This window comes from Lynx rufus, unplaced genomic scaffold, assembly GCF_022079265.1.
Source record: "Lynx rufus isolate CCGP_SWC_20201006 ecotype Redwood Valley unplaced genomic scaffold, mLynRuf1.p SCAF_9, whole genome shotgun sequence".
Taxonomy (NCBI): domain Eukaryota; kingdom Metazoa; phylum Chordata; class Mammalia; order Carnivora; family Felidae; genus Lynx; species Lynx rufus.
In genome coordinates this window covers 63,322,641-63,334,477 of record NW_025814897.1, presented here as the reverse complement: position 1 = coordinate 63,334,477, position 11,837 = coordinate 63,322,641, and the positions used below count along the sequence as shown (strand labels likewise).

The window sequence follows — 11,837 nt, the reverse complement described above, 5'->3', positions numbered from 1 at the left end:
GGAGAATGCTTAGGAATCATGATGTGTCATGGATATTCCGCCTGCCACCCCCATCCCCAGCTACTATGTATGACACTAGTGTGTAGGTGGGTCCAGGATGACAACCCAGACAGAATACCCACATCCCCATTTAGCCTCAGACCATGGGCATTTTGGCAGGGGGTCATGCACAGGAGAGACCATGGAAGAAGGACCCAAGAGGGAGAATTCTACAAAATCCCATGCCTCCTCACCTGCCCCCCCCCCCCAAAAAAAAAGTCCAGAAAGGAAGTTCAGGAGGAAGCCAAGTCATTTATTATTTCTTGAAGAGTTTGGGTGATGGAGGAGGGTCAGGGCCATAGAATTTAACTGGAAAGGAATGAAGGGACTTTTCAGTGCAAAACAGCCTGTTGGTCAGGGAGATGTGAGATTAGGTTGGTTGGTATTTTTCAGTGCTGAAATGGGGAAGGGCACTGTGAGGTCAAACTGGGGGGGGGGGTGGGCGGGCAGCTTGGAGCATCTCAGGAGTCAGTACCGTGCCAGGCTCCAGAGCCCTAAAGAATCAGTGCCATTACTATGTGTATATGAGAGGCAGGCCAGCCTCTCTCAGAATTTCCACTATGTATGGATAGTCCATTGCTAGGGATGCTGTGTCTGTGTGCGTCTGAAGTCAGTGCCCTGTTTCTATGTGCCAGGCTTGGTCCCATATCAAGAGTGTGCCTTATTTCCTGTGTGGGGATCTGGTTTGTTTCTTTTGTGTCAGGTAAGCCACTTTTGTGTGTGTGTTGGGATTAGTCCATGCTTTTTGGGTGTCAGTCTCCTGTGTCAGTGGGTCTGTGTCTCTCGTGTGTCTGGATGGGTCCCTACTTGTAGGAATTGGTATGTTCCGCCTCAGCCCCCACTCCCTCTCTACCCCTCAGCCAGGCCCCAGCGTGCTGATGGTGGTGTAGCTCAGCCTGGACAGTGAAGCAATGGAGGGGGTGGGCGGGTCCTCATCTGGAAGAGGCCTGGGGCGAGCTCGTGGAGGCCTGGGGCAGCAGCGGGCACATGTCTCAAGGCAGGCCTGGCGAAAGCGACGGTGCATGAAGCAGTAGACCAGGGGGTTGACACAGGCTGAGGCGTAGCTCAGCAAGTGGATGAAAGAGATGGGCGCTCCCGAAAGCGCGCGGTGCGCACCAGAGCTGTCGAAGGCGCGCCACGTGTTGGCACTGTACAATGGCAACCAACACAGGAAAAAAAGCACAACGATCACCAGTAGCATCCGCACCACGCGCTTCTTAGCCAACAGCTTGGCCTGGTAGGGCCGGGGGCCACATCCTGGCCCAGGTGTGGGCGCCGTCAGCGCGGACAGCTCCAGGGTCTGACGAGAGCGCGGAAGCTGCACGTAACAGCCATCACCATCCTCTCCAGCCAGCCCGGTCTCCGGCCGGCAACGCCCATTGGGTTGGGCAGAACCTGAATACAGAGGGTAGGCGGTCAGAGCAGCAGGCTGAGTCCTCTCAACCTCCAGCCCAAGAACCACCAGACCCCGATTTCCCGCATCTGCGTGTCAGGCTCCTTTCTGCCCCACCCACTCTAGGCTCCGCCCCTTCCCAAGGCCGGTGGTAGGGTGGGGGCCGGGAGGGGAAGCTGGATATCACCCACCTGGTCCTGCCCCGCTCCGCAGCCCTCTTTGGCTTCTGACTCGGCTCTGGTTCTCATTGTCACTGTCTTCGTCAAAGCGAAGCCCTAAGTAGAGCTCGCGGGAGATGAGCCCGTAGGCCACAGCCATAACCACACCCGGGACGAAGAACAAGAGCAGGAGCAGCAGTACGGACCTGGAGACAGAGCAGATCAATCACGCGGGTATCTGTCCACCTGTAATCACAGGTGGAAGAAGAGCAAGGGATCCTTTCTAGGGCTGGTGACCAGGCCCCTGTGGTAGAAGTGGGATTTGGGGGTCCTGCTGGGAAGGGCTAGAGAACTGGGGAGGGACCCCAAATGGGAATCCCAGGGTGGTGGGTAAGGAGAGGGAATCAGAGTATTGGAGCAGCTGGAGGAAGATTCTGGGGAATGGTAGTAAGCAGCTGATGGAGATGGAGAGAGGAATTCCTAGGAATGGGCGCCCTCACCAGGTTTGGCGAACATGTGCACTGGGCCAGCGATGCACGCACTGCAGCACACGGGACCCTACTGGCTGTACGGCGGTGTACACGGGATAGGGCACCATGAGCAGTCCAGAGAGCATCCACGTGGCTATGATCACACGAGCTGCGTGGGACCGTGTCTGCCACACTCGTGCCTGCAGTGGTCGGCAGATGGCACTGTATCGCTCCAGGGCGATGGCCACAAGGCTTAGTGTGGACACGCTTACAGACACCCCTAAACAAGGGAAGAGGAAGGGGTCATTCAGGAAACTTGTACTACATATTCAACCAGTGATTTGCTCAGGCCCTACTGAGAAAGACCCCTATGTGCAGCAAGAACTTTAGGTAAGGAGGGGAGCAGGGGGTTGTCTCACCTACCCATGAGGTAGGAAACCGCCTTACAGACGACTGTGCCAAAGATGAATGTGCCCATGAGATTGGGCAGGAGGGTGAAGGGCATGCAAGCCACAGCCAGCAGGAGGTCGCTGACTGCCAGTGAGAGCAGGAAGGCGTTGGTGACAGTCCTCAGGCGGCGGCTCAGTCCCAGGACCACGATGATGAGCACATTTCCTCCAACACTCATCAGAAAGATCACTGCATAAAGGGTGATCCTGATGGCCAGCTCCAGTTCTGGGTGGGAAAACAGAGGGGTGGCAGCAAGGAGTCTGGCTCCCACTCAGCCAGACCCTCCAAGCCCACTTATTCCCCACATCTCCTACCCAGCTAGATCCCTCTGCATCCCAGGAATACCTCCTCCCACTCAGCGGATGGGTTCACTTGAATCCTTTAGGTTTCTAACCCCATGAGGCTTAGGGAAATTGGCTTAACTCCTCCTCTCCTTGAGAAGGTCTGTCTCTTCTCAAGCTTTGCTTCAAATTCTCCCTTCTCTTTACAGCCAAGCTTCTTGAAAGGATTATTCGCATTTTCTCATTCACTCCTCAGTCGATTACAGTCCAGTGCCTGATCCATCTCCCCTCCGCCCCCCATCACTGTTTGGACACTTCTCAAGATCACTAAGCTTTAACTGCCAAGTCCAAAGGTCTCTTCTCAGCCTATTCTACTTGATCTCCCTGTAGCATTTGACACTATTGATCACCCACTACCTTTTGAAACATAGGTCAGGTCAGGTCCTTATTGTCTAAAAAAATCCCTCTTCACCTTCCCTGTACTGTCTGCAACCCTTTAGCGTGTCTTCCAGATCCTCTGAGAACTGTCCTGTCTCACCTCCTCTTGCAATGCACCCACTTAAGCCACTGGATGACTCACTTTCTTTTTAAAAAAAAAAATTTTTTTTAACGTTTATTTATTTTTGAGACAGAGAGAGACAGAGCATGAATGGGGGAGGGTCAGAGAGAGGGAGACACAGAATTGAAACAGGCTCCAGGCTCTGAGCTGTCAGCACAGAGCCCGACGCGGGGCTCGAACTCACGGACTGCGAGATCATGACCTGACCCGAAGTCGGCTGCTTAACTGACTGAGCCACCCAGGCGCCCCTGGATGACTCACTTTCTTGAAGGCATCATGCACCCTCATGACTTCCTCCATTGCTAACATTGATTTCTCAGCCTGGAATGTTCTTTCACCAACTGCCACTAATACCCTCCCCCCATCACAAATTGGTTTTCTGTATCTGGTAAATTCCTATACACCACTGCCCATCAAGACTCAGATTAACTGCCCCCTCTTCTGTAAGGCCTTTCTGGATGCCTCATTTGGAGTTAATCTCCCCTTCCTCTGACCCATGAATGTTCCTTACACATCTATCAGAATGCTTTTTATTTTCTACCTTGTATTTTAATTATCTCCTAACATTCATTTTCACTCAACAAACATTTACAGAGGACTCCCTCTGTGTTAGGCATTGAGGACAAAGAGATGGACATGACAAATTCCCTGCCATCTGAGAGCTCACAGTCCAGAGGGAAATTTGGGTACATAAATAGATAATTGCCACACAGTGGGATAAGGAGTAAAGCTGGGGGATATACAAAGTGTTGTGGGAGCTCACAGGAAGGACACTAGTGTTGCTGGGCTAGACAGAGGGCTGACCCCATTCATTTGTGTCATTGTCTGTTAGGGGATGGATCCATCTTTGGGCCTCTATATCACAACCAAGCAGACCCAAACAAAAGTGAATTGAATTAAGCTGGACTCAGTCACCCAAGCCCATGGCCTCAGCGTGAGAGACATGAGAGCTTGAAGGGAGAGAAGGCAGGGCCAGAGCCTTCCAGGTTGTGGGGAGGGAAGGGCTCAGAGCTGCAGCTCCCCCTTCTGCAGCCCCATACATTGACTCTTGTCTTAGGTCTGAATTAAACTGTTCTTATAATGATAACCAGCTTATTCAGAAACAGCTGTAGGCATCAAGTGCATGCTATCTACAAGAGATTCCTGAACAGAACCCAGCAGTGACATTAGTTCTCAGATCACACAGTCAAGTCAGGTGTTGAATCAGAATAGCAGCTGAGTCTCCAGATCTCTAAAATGCTTTGCCTCCTGCTGCTCCCTCACCCCTCTGTCATTCATCATGCTGCCTCCTTCCCCAATCAAATCTCAATCTCAGTGCCTCTTTCTGCCTCTCTGTACTCCAGTGTGGCATTGCTCACTGTATTATTATGTTTAATTCTCTATCTCCTCCACTGGACTATGAGCTTCTTGAGGACAGGGGCAATGCCCAGATCATTCTTCTGCATATCCCTGGCACTTAGCATAATGTCCTGCAAATAGGAGGTGTTCACACATGCTGGCTAATGAATCTTGAACGAATCTCTTTCACTCTCCACACAAATGCACCTGCTTTGTCCTGCCCCATCCATGCTTCACCTCTGTGCCTCTAAAGCTCCAGCATGCCCTCCTCTCTGCCTCTGTCTCTTTGGAGACATGTCTCCCTTTCTGCAAGGAGGGCTTATGTGTAGCAAATTTGAGGTGTGTGTGAGCTAGTATTCTATCCTGTACTTTTTGTCTCCTTCCAGTCTACCGCCCCCACCCCTCCACTTTCCTTAATCTCTCCATCTATCATCTTTTTCAGTTCCTCCTCTGGATGTCTCTCTTCAACTAGTTCTTGAATCAATAACCACACCTCAAGTCGGTACACACCCTGAAGTATGAAAAGCACATTTCTCATTCATTCACCCAGCTGATGTATCCCATGTGTGTCTTTGAACTTGGTGGAGCAGAAAGATGAGATGATGCCCACTCTTATCAAGTTCCCAATCTGCATGGGGACTCCTGAAAACTAGAGGGACAAAGTTCCAGTAAAATTGCCCAGCGATCGTACAACACTTTGCTATTTTTCTGCGCATTCCCAGCAATTAGCTTATTTCCAGCCACTACTATCTCTCCAAGTCTTTGCTGTTGAACAGTTAGGAGATGTGAAAAAGATTAATTAAAAGCACTCTTAGAGCCAGTGGCCCAGGGAGAGGGTAGGAGGAATGAAAAGGTAGAGCACAGGGCTTTTAGGGCAGTGAAACTATTCTGTACAGTATTCTAATGGTGGATAGATGTTACTATACATTTGTTAAAACCCATAGAATAGAGGAGAGCCTGGGAAGCTCAGTCAGTTGAGTGTCCAGCTTCAGCCCATGTCATTCTCTCATGGTTCATGGGTTTTAGCCCTGCATGGGACTTTGTACTGATAGCGCAGAGCCTGCTTGGGATTCTGTCTCCATCTCTCTCTGCCCCTTTCCTGCTTGTGCATGCCTGCACATTCTCTCTCTCTCTCTCTCTCTCTCTCAAAAATAAACAAACATTAAAAAAATCTTTTAAAACCCATAGAATATACAACCCAAGAAGTGAACCCTGATGTCAACTATGGAATTTAGTTAATAATGTATCAATATTGGCCTATCAATTGTAACAAATGTGTTGCATTAATGCAAGGTATTAATAGTAGGGGAAACTGTGTGTGTCTCTCTGTGTGTATATGGGGGGGGGGGTGGTGGGAATCTCCCTGTGCTTTCCATTCAGTTTTTCTGTAAACCTGAAACTACTGTAAAAATAGCCTATTAGTTTTTTCAAAAGTCACTAAAAAGCAATTAGAATGAAGACTTGTGTGTGTGTTTTTGCCTATGTGTATGCATCCATGTGTGTTTGTGTGGTGGAATAGGAGTGATCATGGTGGCTTCGGCAACTAAGAAGTTAAGGTAGGGGTGGAAGAATGGGAGTGGCACCTTATAGATTCTAGTGCCTTGACTACCTCTGGGCATCATCCTGCCGGGCCAGAGAACTCAGAAGACTGTGACAGTTCATTTCTGTTTCTGGGGTCTAAAAGATCTGCATTTGTTCTTTCCAGATGGTGGCAGAGAAGTATGAGCACAAAAATCCAGATAATGTGCCAAACACAAAAACCAGGACTTTATAAGAAACAACACCGAAGCTGCTGATGCCTCAAATCCTGCCTTCCACTGGCATGTTGGATCTGGTCACCCATGAACACAGACATCAAAGCAATACCCATGTGTCTGTGGTGATCATGGACAGCATGCAACTGATTGTGGATGATAGCTGGGCAAATGGGGATATCCAAATGTCAATGGGTACTCACTGAAGGAGCAGAAATAATATGGAAGGATGTACAGGTAATATCAGAGTGAACATTGGATAATAATTTAGTTTTTGAGATAATATCTAGGTGGGTGAGAGTAATACATATTTTTGTGGACAAGGTCTGAGAAGGGTTTAACTACGTGTCTGTAGATAATGCCTGACTGAGAGTGGGCAAATTTAGACTGTGCAGAGGTAATATGTCTGCAGATAACATCTCGTTTGGTAGATAACATCTTCAGAAAACGTGGATTATATTCAGAGGTCTGAACTGAATGGGGGAATATCCAAATGATGATGGTAGTAGCTGAGTAAGCAGAAAGTAATATTCAAGTATGTGTAGGCAATATTTAGGTGAGCATGGATGTGAGATGTTAACATGTTAAGATGTGAAGTGAGAGATCAATCTGAGTAAAATAACTCAGTGCCTGAGTGAACACACGTGATATCTGAGTCTTTGTGGTTAATATCTGAATGTGTGAGACTAACAACCATGATTTTATGGGTGATATCTGGAAAAGGTTAGTTAAGTGAGCATGGGTGATATCTATGTGTGGATGATAAAATGAAAGCAAGTGTGTCTGATGGGTGAGTGACATCTAAATGACTATGGGCATTGTTAAAGTAACTGTGGGTGATACCTGGTTTTCAGTGGTGGCATCTGAGTGAACATTAGCACTCTGGTCTATGTGGGTAACATATAAGAATAATGTGGGTAACATCCACATTTCTACTGGTAACACTGGAGTGAGCCTGGCTAACATGTAGTATCTGAGTGAGTGGCAAACAGTCTTTGTGGGTAACTTCTGACTGCCTGGGTAACATCCACTCTGTGTAGGTAGCAACATCCAGATAAGCAAGGCCAATTCTTGCACCTGTGCTCTAAATCACTTCATGTTCTGCTTTCTCAGGGTCCCCTGCTCTGTGGACTGTCCCTGCTCTCTGCTGAGCCTTTGACCTTCCTTTCCTCTGTCTTGGCCCATGCTGCATCAACATTTTAAAAAGACTCTTGCCTCTACTGCACACACATATACCCAAAGACAACCCCCACCACATACCATTCCTCAATCCCATGCTCTTTCTGGCACTATCCTATTTTTTCTTTGCTTCTCTCTCCCTCCCAAATTTCTGGAAAGTTTCATCTACACACCCTGGTTCACTTCTCATAACCTCCTCATGCACCCTCCCAAACCTCAACCAACTGTAGTCAGGCCTTAATACCCACAACTCCTCTTAAGGACTTCTTTGTTACTGGATCTGAAGGATGCTGTTTTGTCCTTATTCGACTTATATCAGCACCATATGACATCACTTATCCCACCCTGCTTGAAATCTTTCCCTTCCCTCTGATGGTTTCATCATGGGCTCTCCATCTTTTGCCTGGCTTTTAAATCTCAGTCTTTTTCAGGGTCCTGCCCTGGGACCTGTTTTCTTTTCATCTTGTCATCTTTGTATGATTTTAGCTATTCCTGTGGCTTCCATTACCTTCTGTAGGCAAAGACCTTTTAAGTCTGTATTCCCAGCTTGCACCCCTCCCCTAAGTTCCTGACCACCAGATTCAACAGCTTACTGGCTACCCCACCTGGGTATCTCAACAGCACTTAAACTCAGTGGGTTCCAATGTGAATTTACAGTTCTTCTCTTTCAAATTTGTTTCTGTTCCTTTGTTATCTTTCTCATGATATAGCACCAACATCCATCTAATTGTCCAAGCTAGACACCTGGATGTCATCCTTTGACCTCTTCCTCCCTCTCCATTTCTAATGAATCCCTACCAAGTTCTGTTGATTCCACTTCCAGAAGTGCCTCTCGAATCCATCCACTTCTCTCCATACCCACTGCCAAAACCTTAGTCCAAGCCCATATCATCTTTTATCAGAGAAACAGAATAGCCTTCTAAAGTGTCCACCCCATCCCCCACCCTTTCATGTCTTGTCCTCCAATCCATCTTCTACACTATAGAACTAATCCTGGCTGTACTACAGAGTCTTTCAGTAGTTCCCATCATCCTCAGGATAAAAATCTACACTCCTTAGCCAGGTCTGTGAGGCTCTTTGTAAACCCTCTAGGTTGGTGCTCATCCTGAGTGTTCATTTTTCCTCTCTTTTGATGTATGTTTCAGGCACTCAGAAACTGACACACTGAACGAAAGTACCATGGATTTTAACTTTGGGCGTTTACACATATTGTTCCTCTGCTTAGAATGCTTCTTGCCTTTCCTGCCCCTTCGCTTGTCTGGCTTTCCCTTGTCTTTTTAAATTTTTCTTCAATTACCTTCTCAGGAGGCCCACTTTGACCCCCAAGGCTAAGCTAGACTAAAGCTCCTCTTCTGTGTTCCCACAGCCTTAATCTAAGGCACATCCCACTTTGTGCTGCAATTCCCTGCTTACTTGTCTGGCTCTCCCACTAAACTGTGAACTCCATGAAATAGGAACTGTGTTCATTTTTTCTCTGGTTCAATAAATATTTGTAGAATGAAGCAATCTAAGTGAGAGTGTGTAAAAACTGGTCTGAGAAAGCATATACATTATTTTGTGGGATAAATACTCAAATTAAAATTTATTGCCATTTTCCCTTCTTGAACGTGGAATAATTTCCTTCTGCTCAGCAGTGCTCCCTCTCTTAGAATCCCCCTGCTTCCTTTTTCTGCCTACTGAACTCCAACTTCAAGACCCAGCTCCTGGGTTCCCTTGTCTATGAAGTTCTTGGATCCCATCTCCTTTGGATGCCCACAATTCAGACCCTCTCCTGGGACTTCTCAGAGGGACTGTGATTTTCCAACTGGTTTGTCTCCCTTCTGCACTTGACTATGGACCGATGAGGGTCCAGACTGGGTCTGTTTCATCCCTGTGTCCCCAGCACCTAGCTCAGTGACAACAGCAGGTGTCCAGAAGACATTTAAGGAAAGAAAAGGTGCAGGAAGGGAAAACATATATCATGAGCTGGGTTGTGGAGAAAATGCGGCTCTTGGCCCGTGGGAGGAGTGAAAGTCATTTTGGGGACTGAGTGAGTGGAAGCAGTGGGGGTGGGGGAGATGGTGGCACAAGAGATAGGAGATGAAGGGGGCAGCCAGGCTCTAGGAGGAGGAAACCTAAGGAAAGGCAGGTTGGAGAGGGTGCTTGGAGGGGACTTGGAGACAGAAAAAGAGAGGGGACAGAGCTTTGATTAGAGTTCCCCTTTGGGAGGCAGGAGGATTTGAGGAGGAATGAAATGGAGACTGGCATCTCTAGGGTGCAGCCCCCAATGTCCAGCCTAATTCCGGTTTGAGGATCTCTTTTGGGAAGGCTAGGGGTGGGGCAGAGGACACAGGAGATTATATAGCTCTAACTTCCCATTCAAGCCTTCCATAGTGCTCCCTCCCTCAACCAGCCCTCTTCTTTTTCCCAGTCTTGCCTTCTTTTCTTCCTTTCCTTCCCCGCTGTGGCTCTGTGAACTGGATTTAAAAGGAAGAGACCTGGAAGGATAGGCAAGAGGAGGTCCTCGCTTCCTGGCCGTCTGTGTCTAGGAGGGGGCTCTGTGTTGGGCAGGAGGCTGTGTTTGAGGATGACCAGTGGCTCTGGGTACGACCAGGAGACCAGGGTGTGAAGGGGCTCTGATCAGGTGGTGTGAAGCTGTGATGGAGTTTTTATGAGCCGTGGAGGGGGTGGGGGGGGCAGAAGTGTCAGGGGAGCTGTTTAGGGACTGAGGGAGTACTATGAGGGGATGGTGTAGGCGTTTGAGGAGGCAGTGGGGGCCTTTATCTCTATCAGTGTGGGGTGCAGCGAGAAGGAGCTGGTGGAGGGGGCTTAGGGAGGCACCCACCTCGTGTCCCGGCTCCGCGGATGCGAGGGGGCTCGCAGCTGAGGTTGCCCGCACCGCTGCTGTTGAGGAGGGCCCCCCCGGGGCGGCAAAGGGAAGCCCCCGGCCCGGGTCCGGACCCCTGCGCGCTCCGGTTCAGCTTTAGCAGCTCCATGGCCCCGGCCCAGCCGCTGCCTCCCCGAGCTCGGCCCGGCGGGCTCCCGCTGCGGCTCCACCTGCTCGCGCCGCGGTTCGGGCGGAGGCTCCCGCCCCGCCTGGTCCCCGCCCCCAACCTTGGCCCCTGCCCCGCCGCTCCTCCTCTGCTCGCCCCGCCTAGGCTCGCCTCCCTCCAGGCTCGTCCGCCTCGGTCCCGCCAGGTGACTCTCCGCCCCCCTCCCACGCTCAGGACTTCTGCGCTCCCCTCACCCACAGGGACAGTCCTCCAGGCTCGCCCCCTCCCTAGCCTCTCCGGTCTTCTCTTAGAGATTTCCTTCCCACCCACTCCCCTTCACCACCGTCCTGGTTCGGCAGAATTCTTGGGAGTGTGAGCGTGTGCGTCCGTGTGTGTGTGTGTGTGTGTGTGTGTGTGTGTGTGTGCTGGTGAGGGTAGCAGTACGGGTGGATGGAGGGGTGGCGGAGAGGGAGATGCTGGGTGGGGGAAGGAGGGTCAGAGGGAGCGGCCGCCGTGGGATCTAGCATCTTTCCCTGGTGGGTCAGGGGATGTGGGGGTGGCATCTAACACGGTGGCATCACCCACGGTTACTATACTATGCCTCAGTGGCCCCAGTGACCTGGACACCATCGCTACCGTAGTGCTTGCATCTCCTCTCCAAAGGGCTGGGGTCGCCCCTGCATCTGCCCGCGCACCCTTCACCTCCTACCTCAGGGCCCAACACCCAGGTTTCTACCCAAAGCTTCCAAAGAACCGTCCTCAGCGGGCAAGGATGTGGGGGCAGCATTTGTTCTCGGGGGAACCTTCACAGGCAAAAGGGCTGCCCAGAGGAAGAGTCTGACTTTGGTGTGAGGGCAGCCTGGGTAGCAGTGAGAACTGCTTAGAATAAACCAGTGAGGGGTGGGGTGATGGTGGGGTTTGGTTCTAATTCTGGCCCAGCACTGGCACAAGAGGGGAGGAGGCCCTGGCTTTCGTGGTCTCCAGGCAGCGCCCACCCTCACCGACACAATGACACTCCCTGTTTGCTCTTAGTGCAGGTGGAGCAGCCTGTGTGGGGCGTCAGGTTCCCATGGGAGGGGACCAGAAGGGGAGCAGATCACTGGGGTGCAGCCGGTGCAAAGCTTAAGGGGACATGCACAGAACTGAGGTGTGTTCGGTTCCTTGGGCAGGACTTGCCTCCACTAAGATTTCTGCCCTGCTGGCTATCCATTCTCCTCCCTTCCAAGGAAACTCCAATATGACCC

The 11,837-nt window shown here is 50.4% G+C and overlaps 1 protein-coding gene across 2 annotated transcripts; it reads right to left on the bottom strand.

The window, feature by feature from the left end:
- Positions 1-895: 895 nt before the first annotated feature.
- On the bottom strand, positions 896-10,596 carry CCKBR (cholecystokinin B receptor). Of its 2 annotated transcripts, XM_047072316.1 has the most exons (5): positions 10,446-10,596; positions 2,484-2,735; positions 2,091-2,340; positions 1,624-1,796; positions 896-1,434 (listed from the first exon to the last, which is right to left on the bottom strand). In XM_047072316.1, the coding sequence occupies exons 1-5, from the start codon at positions 10,594-10,596 to the stop codon at positions 896-898; spliced, it is 1,365 nt and encodes a 454-aa protein (XP_046928272.1). The 2 variants fall into 2 exon arrangements, with proteins under 2 accessions (XP_046928272.1, XP_046928273.1); XM_047072317.1 differs by lacking the exon at positions 2,484-2,735.
- Positions 10,597-11,837: the final 1,241 nt, after the last annotated feature.

Bases quoted from the DNA above. Each gene is read 5' to 3' on its own strand.
- CCKBR (XM_047072316.1), bottom strand. From the start codon at position 10,596: ATGGAGCTGCTAAAGCTGAACCGGAGCGCGCAGGGGTCCGGACCCGGG. The intron at 2,736-10,445 runs GTGGGTGCCTCC...TTTCCCACCCAG, and splicing joins CCGCGGAGCCGGGACACGAG to AACTGGAGCTGGCCATCAGG. The intron at 1,797-2,090 runs GTGAGGGCGCCC...CTCTGTCTCCAG, and splicing joins GCACATGTTCGCCAAACCTG to GTCCGTACTGCTGCTCCTGC.